The following is an 8,662-nucleotide window of genomic DNA, read 5'->3' on the forward strand; positions in this document are numbered from 1 at the left end:
CACTTTTAAGAATTGTGAGCGTTCAGGGTAAAGACGCATTACATCCCGGTGGCAACAAACAGATTTCAAACCATCGAAATTCACATTTTGTCAGAAATGCGTGTACCAGTTCAGTTCGAAAGAGGAAAGGTTCATATTACTCTACATTTTAGACCGAGACGAACGTGGACACCCTTATAAAAGAAAAACCAGAGTACCGTGTTTTCATTTCGCAGTTAGAAATTGACCCGTGCGCACCATGAAAACAGTATTCAGAGAAGGCGATTCCGATTACGAAAAGTATTATTTAAATCAAGTTCGGTTTGGTTCAAATAATACTATCGACTATGACAACTATTACCAATCGCAAATCGGGAACGGTTCATTCCCATTTTATCAAGGCTCATCGACCCAACGCGGTTACGGGCTCGGTAACATATTGGCATCTGCTTTTCGAAAAGCTGTCCCAATTTTAAAAAGGGGCGCTATTTTCTTAGGAAAAAAGTTTCTGAAAACCGGCGCTAGAGTCGCGGACGATGTTGCTAGTGGAGTTCCGATAAGAAGTTCATTGAAAAATCACGGTACCGCTATCGGGAAGGAAACGTTTCCCGAGTTAAAGGATATGGTGAAACAAAAAATGTCTGGAAACGGTATAAAAAGAAAGCGTAGAAAGATACAACTCGTCAGTTCAGTCACAGCTAAGAAGCGAGCGAGACGCGTAACTAAACATTCCGATATATTCTCAAAATAATGGCTTTAATTCATCATCAGTCTGGTAAATGTACCAACTCAGAATTGGACCTTTTCGAGGTTCCTCTCACGCAAACGGGAATTGTCAGTGGAGAATGGGTGGAATACAATCCAATTTCTAACGCGGACGAAAATTCGAATATTAATTTCGATATCCCCGGAAACTCCGAGACTTATTTAGATCTGTCCAAAACACTCCTCCACGTGCAAGTGAGAATAGTGAAATCTGACGGCGCAGATCCCGACTACGATAAAGAAACCGTTGGTCCCGTAAATATGTTCCTTCACAGCTTATTCAGCGAAGTTCATTTAATTATGAATGAGAGATCGGTCACCACATCGGCCCAGAATTACGCATACAAAAGCATGATTCAAACTCTACTCACGTTCGGAGGACCGGCTAAAGAAAGCTTTTTGACTAGTTCTCTCTTCTACAAAGACACAGCCGGGAAATTTGACGTGCTGGCAAGCAACGAGGGTTTTCAGAAAAGAATGACGTTTTCGAAAAAAGGTACAATTGATATGATTGGAACCATTCATATCGATATGTGTCAACAATCACGCTTTCTACCGAATATGCTTAATCTCCGATTCAGGTTTATTAAAAATCCCAACGAGTTTTGCATACAATCGTCATGCGACATTAAATATAAAGTTAAATTTGAAACAGCGTCGTTGTACATCAGAAAAGTTAAAATTATTCCGGAAATTATTCTCGCGCACGCAAAAGCGTTGGATCGTGGCTCCATGAAGTATCCAATTATTAGGAGTGAGTGCAACACCTACTCTATTCCGATAGGATCAAAAATGTCAACACGCGACAATTTATTTAATTCTCAAATTCCTAAGAAAGTCGTAATTGGATTAATAGAACAAAGCGCTTATTTGGGCGATTATTCGAAATCCCCTTTTAATTTCCAAAACTTTGGTGTAAACCATATTGCTTTATACGTTGACGGTACGTGTATTCCCCATAAACCCCTAACTCCAAACTTCAAAAATGACTTATGTATGAGGTCATACATTAACTTATTTCTCCAAACTGGACAATTTAATATTGACGAAGGAAATCTAATTAATCGAGAAGAATTCGCCGAAGGAAATTGCCTTTTTGTATACGATCTCACCGCGGATCTCTCCCACTCGGCGGAGCACTTTCACTTGATCAGGAACGGGAGCGTGAGATTAGAATTAAAGTTTGTGAAAGATTTACCCAAAACTGTTACCGTACTGTACTACGCGGAATATCAAAACCTCATAGAAATCGATAAAAATAGGACTGTGGTCTTTGATTACACCAGCTAATGGACACGTTACAATTGACTAGCATCCTACAAAAAGATCCGTACACCAAAAAATTATTTTGTGGCGTTTTCGCGGCTGATAAATTACCCAAATATGTGAAAATATTTCCGTCTCTATATTTTGTTAATACCGGATTATCGAATACGAACGGTGAACACTGGACTGTGATATATTGCTCATCAAATCGTAATACCGAATTCTACGACTCCTACGGGAATCCTCCGGACTATTTTAGATTTAATGATTTCATCGAGAGAAATAGTAAAACTGGTACTTTTAATTCAAAGCAACTTCAGAGTAATAAAAGCAAAACTTGCGGTGGACATTGTGTTTATTACGCTATGAATAGATGTAGGGGTATTAAAATGTATGATATTGTTTCGAGGTTTAAAAATAATAAAAATGTAAACGATAGTATGATTGAAGAATTCATGTACAAAAGATTTTTAATAAAGTTTTTAAAATAATTTTATTTTCGCTATCATTTGAATAAATATATATATATATATATATATATATATATTATCACAAAAAAAATATTTCGACAAATCGCGGGGCCCCAGCAGCGCGGACGCGGAAACATTTGACCGAGTAAACGCGCGCGCGAGGACGTGGTGTTATCTCTCCGCGGGAATTCTGAAATGGCCATGGGCTAGAGTAGTGACACCATCTTCTAAAATGAAGCGCTTGTCATCACATGGGTTTAAACATAATTTTGATTGTTGCACTGTAAAAAGTTCGTGTTTTTTGCTTTGTATGCGCGTCATCTGTGCTATGGTCACCTTTCTGTTCAGCAAACAGTCACGATACTCTTTGTGTCGTACATACTTCTTCACGACACGTTTACAAATGCCTTTGGCCGTTTTCTTTTCGCCGCTCGCCGACAGTAGCGAATACATTTTCGGACGAAGTCCGCAAAACTCCTTGATGGGGATTCCGGACAGCTCATCCTTGAATTTACCAAGTACTTTGCAATTCGTTGAGCTGAAAAGTGGATGGTTCTCGGGATACGAGGAGAAATCATATTTATCGGCGTGTCTCGCGAAGTCGGCGTACAGATCTCGGGTTTGAATGACATAAGTCAGGCTATCTGTAAATAGAGGGGAAACAAATATTGTAATAACTTTAAAGCGAAAACGACAAATTCGATGGATACGTACCGGTATCCGTGAATAACAGTTTTGCCTTATTTCCGTACTGCTCTCTGACGACATCGTAGTGGAACCTGTACATTAACAGTTTTGACAATTCTAGGATTGTAAAACCGGTAAAGATTGGACGGTCCAAGGTCAAACTCTTCTTTTTTAGGTGAATTCCAACAAGGTTCTCGTTGAATATCGTGAATCGTTCGAATGCGGGCGAATTCGCTTTTTTGGTGGCCTTCTCGGGGGTTTGGACCAGGAAGAAATTGATTCTATTACGCAAATTCTCCATGGTTTTTCCTGAAATGAAAACTAATTATATTTTCCGTTTATAACAGAGGAAAAAACATACACATACCAAAGACGATGTTATTTTGTAACTTCCAGAATTCGCGTTCAAAATTGTTAGTTGCTGTTTTACGCTTCTCCGTGTTGAAGTTTATGTAAACACTGAGCCAAGTCCCTTGCTCAAACGAAAGCACTCTATGAACTTTTAAGACTTTCATCCCTTTGGCGACATAATATTTCAAGCTCCGATAGTGGGCAACGTAGTGTTCCTTGGTGTTTAGGTTAGGGACGAGCTTTGGGAGACTGTCTTTTACCGGAATGTTTAAATGTTCAAGTTGTGCTCTGGAGTATGGTGAAAGTTCAGTCGTTAAGATCGGACGCTTTTCCGGAGCCAAAGGGTAATCATTGTGCTCGTCGTGCAGTTTACTCGGGTAAGCCAAATCGACTTCCAGAATAAAACCTTTTACGTCATCGTCAGGGTGAGCGAGGATATTTTGGAGGCTTTCTGTACTCCACACGAAGCTTTTCATCGGCATAGGGTCGTTCATCACCGTACCATACAAATTGTTACAATCTGGAAGTAAAATAGATGGTTTTTATAATGCTAACAAATTTTATTTTCAAAATATTTACCGAGATACGTGATGAACGTGTCGGGTTTTGTGGCGTCATACGTGTCAGGCAAATATGTGTTATTAGCCACGGCATAGCGGTGGGATATCATCGATACCCCACCACGTATTACGCGCTCGATAATTAAATGCATATCCGGATCTAAAAGGAGATCCAGTTCGACACCGGTCATGTAGAGTGCGCTTTCCCATGCAAATCCGGGTCCTGTGAACGCATGCGCAGGGTCCAAATGGTAGTAACTAAGGCAAATGGTCCGAAACGCCTCGAAAATATCCGCAAGTTGTAGGCAATCGGATGTCACGTATAGATCGTGATACTCTCCTATAAAAATATAGATAACATTAATCAGTTGTAATGAAAATAGTAATTTAAAAATTATTTACCGAGGTTCATAGTGTGAAATGTAGTCCACACATTTCTGGCGTGATGGTAATCGCTATCGCTTATGTGTTCCTTAGTGAGTACATTAAAGAAAGCCTCTTTTGATGGTAGCGTTTTTTCTTTAAATTTGTCAATGTGGTCGACGTAATCGTAGGGATACAAACCCTTTCGAAGAAGAAGCGCAACTTCATCCGGAGCAAAATTTGAATTCAAAATCGGAAATTTTGAGGGTCCTCCTTTTGCCAGGTTGGAGACGAGAGTTTCTAGAGAGGCGGGTAAAAATCGCACCGAATCAACAAATCGCAATTTCCCGAGAGAAAAGGAAATGTATGTTTCAGAATTAGTCGGGATACAGTTGATGTCTTTATTTTTGATAGTTCCAATGTACTGCATAATTAAATGCGCGTCGTAAGCGCTTAAATTGTGGATAAAGACCGGGATGTGGTTTGGAGCTTTTAGCTTCAGGTTACAGCTTTGATGACAAGCTCCCCGATATTTGCCGCTGTAATGGTCGTGGTCGCGAACCTTGATATCTTTCACGGTAAAACATTTGTTACAAACGTAACAATTTGTTGCCATTTTAAACGACGTCATTTCAACGCTCGAAAGATTCATAGGTTTGACCTCTCTGATCTTTTCGGAAATAATTGCCTCCTCCCGTTGAAGCGAGTCTAAAAATTTCATTGTCGCACCATCACCTCTGAAAGTTACTGGCTTACTGGGCATACCTACGTAGAAAAACATTTTAGTAAAAATAATTATTTTGATAAATCAATAAATATATATATATTTACCGTCGGGTCCTACAATGACAAAGCACCACCCACACGTTATGTGAAGGGACAAGGTTGTTGTGCTAGAAAGTGTTTCGTCTGGAATACACGTGTGCACCTTCGGAAGAATTGCCTCGAAATCAGCATAAATTGTATATGGAACCTAAATTTAAAGCGTTAGCGTACTATTTAATTTTTTCATATGAAAAATAAGTAATATTACCTTTTGACACCATCCATGTTTCTTGAATTTGAGAATTGGGTTTTTAATTGGCATGTTAACTAACTGTGGGCCGTGGACTTTGCAGTTATTGACGTGAATCTGATGGTTGATTTCAGCATTTGTACCGGCAGAACGGTGAAGGCAATAGCGGCAATAGTAAGTTTTTCTACAATTCCTGGTATGGTCACTAAGGAGGCGGCTTAAACTCTTTATTAAGCAGTAATGAAATTTACTCCCTTCGGCTAGAAGGAGCAAATCTATTTGGCGAGATTCTTCCACGACCTGTGTACTCACGTAACGCGGGAAAACGACACCTTCATACGCGAATACGTTAACGGAAAGATTATTACTTATTTCGAATTTTTTTATTTTCCCCGAGTTTAGTTCCAAAGGAAATTTAACACCTGCGAGATTCAATTCGTCTATATGTCGCGTGTAATTACGAACGAGATTTGGGTTACGGTTTACCGGATGCAGTTTGGCCAAAATCGACCAAATGAAACACTTTTGGTCACTGTTTTTCACGTTGATGATAGCCATTTTGTTGGCAAGTTTTGCGGGCGTTTCGATGAAGGATCCACCGACTAGAGGCGCGTAACTAATGATGTTGATTTGAAGGAAAAGAATACGGTCTAAAACCCATCCAGATCCCTGGTTTTCAAATTCCGACATTGACTGTACAATTTTCTTTGTACTTTCGTCAATTTGCCCGGTTATATCTTCCTCACCTAATAACGCGTATGTCAGCCCTCGGAAATACGGAATTACCTCCGCCAACCCCGCTTCGTTGGCCAAGGGACGAGTAAATCTACACCGTACTGTCAAGTACCATTTTAGTCCCTTCTTAATTTTCAACTTATTTCGCAGGTAGTTTCCGATCGCACGTCGATTACGATCGATGAATTGTTCCGCGTCCGTTTCCACTCGTGCTGGGGTGAACCTCGCGGCGAAGACGTTATCGCCCAGTGCGAAAATCTCCTCCAACTGATCCTGCTCGGAAGCGCTTCCGTCTGGATTTTCAGGTTGAATTGCTTGGTTTGCCGCTTCCCACTGCGTCATAAATTCGCCCACATTTTCGTCATTTTCGTTCTCTAACATCTCCTGGTAATTAACCTTTTCCAAAAGATCATCATCGTACTGGCTGTCTCTGAAATCGAATTCGTCTGACCTCTGTCTTTTGGTTGGTGAAGTTTCCGTAGTTTCAGGTCGTGAACGTTTGACACGATGTATCACTCTATTACGTACTGGAACAAAGTCCACTCGATGAGACGGCCCGGCTTCTTGACTCCAATGAAAACCTTCACGATAATTTGGATCAACGGGGAGAGTCGTCGGTACGGCGGGGAGAGTCGCTTGTGTGGAAATTACTTTCGGGAGGTTGCTGAGTCGGATCTGATGAACGACCCCCTCAGCGGACGGTCCGGAACTTTGGTAAAATAGTTCTTGGGCAGGCGAAGATACAGGGTGATGTTTCTCGGTATGGGATCTTAATTTTACCCTGCGGGTAAAGGCGGCTCCACATTCAGGACACGAGTACCTTTCTTCGTCATGTTTTTCGCGAACGTGACGAAGAAGATTCTTTTTCGCGGAAAACTTGGAAGAGCATTGATCGCAATTAAACATTATTAAAAATGTACTAAAATTATAACTCTAAGTGAATACTTAAGAAAATCGATGATATAAAAATCTCAGCGGAATAGACAGATTCCCATTAAACCACCCGTTTTTAAATGGGTACGCTTTTATCCTTTCGACAGTATCAACCAATCAAATCAGAATTGATAGATTGATATGAAATGCAAAAGTTTCGACCAATTATGTCGCTTAAAAGTGATGATATAGGGATACTCATTAATATCATAGAAGGAGGTGATCGCGAAAGTCTAAAGTTGTAGATTACAATACAAACATGACTCATCGCGTTATCTGCCGGTTATCACGAGGTTGCTCGTCGATGGAAATCTACCAACACTGAATTCTAAATACGTAGAATGGAAGTTTAGCATGACTCAAAACACTGCCGACGTGTTATCATGTGCAATATATATATATATTGGTATATATATAAGAGGTGCATTTGTGATGAAAGTTCACAAGTCAAGATGGTTAAACGGCCAAGAACAGACTCCGAGAGCTCTGGCGAGTATAGCAGAGACATCGATGTCGCAGTGAGAATTGAGCAGCCCGAATACGAGTAAGTGTAAAATTTATTTTCCTTAAAATCCATTTTTACCTTGTTATTAATTTTGTGTTTAGTTCTGATTCGGATACGTTACCGTACGCGCCGAGTCCCTCTTTACTTGAAGTAGTACCGCCCGTACCTCCCCAAATGCCGTATCCAAGCAATAATGCCAACGCAATAACGTATGTTTTTTTGTTTTTTTTTTGTTTTTGTCATTTGGGTTTCTCTTATACAATTTACCTATCATTTACAAATAGTATCATAGATTCCATAATAGAAATGATTGGACCTATGATATCCGTAGCCGGAGATAGGAGCGATGAATTGATGTTGGCTATAATAGCTGAAATCACAGACATTTTGAGTAGCAGGTAGGACTAAAATATATATATATAATGTATAGGGAAAGTATATATTTTTTGTATTTTCCGCAGCGGATATTCCTATAGCGACGCGCAGAGAGAGGCGGAGGACACGCTCCATCCACCCCCTAATGTGCGGGGCACATAGTATGTTTTTTTAATAATATTTCAACTTTCCATGTAGTGTAATAACAATATGATATTTTTAGCGTCGTGGACCGATTATGGGCCCTGATGGAACGCAGACGTTGGGACTTGAGAGATGTGGAAGGTTATGTTCCAGAGAGGGAAGCAGGGTTGATGGAGGGGTTAATTAATTTAGTAGTCCGTAACATGATGGAATATCTTAATTTTTAATAAATTTTTTAAGTTCGAAAGCTGGATTTTATTATTTAGTAAGCTTATTTCGAAATTAACGCATACCATTATTATAAATGCATATTTATTATCTTCAATAACCCTAGACTATGTTGTTTAGTTATCTGTCCTCTAAGTACCGTTAAACAAATAATATATGAAATAGGGTTAGAAAATGTACATGTGGTTCAGTTCTCTGTCCTCTAAGTACCGATATACCCCACAGTTCAGTTATCTGTCCTCTAAGTACCCTGGGATAAGTAAGCAAACATTTGAATCCCCACGGA

General features: G+C 39.9%; 2 protein-coding genes across 2 annotated transcripts; one reads left to right on the forward strand and one right to left on the reverse strand.

The window, feature by feature from the left end:
* Positions 1 to 729: 729 nt before the first annotated feature.
* LOC149968929 (uncharacterized protein F54H12.2-like) lies at positions 730 to 2,034 on the forward strand. Its single transcript, XM_090169462.1, has one exon. It carries the CDS (start codon positions 730 to 732, stop codon positions 2,032 to 2,034), a length of 1,305 nt encoding a protein of 434 aa, XP_090025588.1.
* Positions 2,035 to 2,651: 617 nt separating this feature from the next.
* Positions 2,652 to 7,097, reverse strand: LOC149968930 (uncharacterized). The gene is made up of 7 exons (XM_090169471.1): positions 5,475 to 7,097; positions 5,273 to 5,414; positions 4,481 to 5,206; positions 4,098 to 4,418; positions 3,535 to 4,038; positions 3,195 to 3,476; positions 2,652 to 3,124 (listed from the first exon to the last, which is right to left on the reverse strand). Exons 1-7 carry the CDS (start codon positions 7,095 to 7,097, stop codon positions 2,652 to 2,654), a joined length of 4,071 nt encoding a protein of 1,356 aa, XP_090025597.1.
* Between the last annotated feature and the right edge of the window lie 1,565 nt (positions 7,098 to 8,662).

The sequence above is a fragment of the Leiobunum rupestre genome, chromosome 1 (assembly GCF_980474605.1).
Source record: "Leiobunum rupestre chromosome 1, qqLeiRupe1.1.hap1, whole genome shotgun sequence".
Taxonomy (NCBI): domain Eukaryota; kingdom Metazoa; phylum Arthropoda; class Arachnida; order Opiliones; family Sclerosomatidae; genus Leiobunum; species Leiobunum rupestre.

Excerpts from the sequence above, each read along its gene's own strand:
- LOC149968929 (XM_090169462.1), top strand. The coding sequence starts at position 730 with ATGGCTTTAATTCATCATCAGTCTGGTAAATGTACCAACTCAGAATTG.
- LOC149968930 (XM_090169471.1), bottom strand. The coding sequence starts at position 7,097 with ATGTTTAATTGCGATCAATGCTCTTCCAAGTTTTCCGCGAAAAAGAAT. Across the intron at positions 4,039-4,097 it reads CACGTTCATCACGTATCTCG|ATTGTAACAATTTGTATGGT; the intron begins GTAAATATTTTG and ends TTTTACTTCCAG. Across the intron at positions 3,125-3,194 it reads ACTGTTATTCACGGATACCG|ATAGCCTGACTTATGTCATT; the intron begins GTACGTATCCAT and ends CTCTATTTACAG.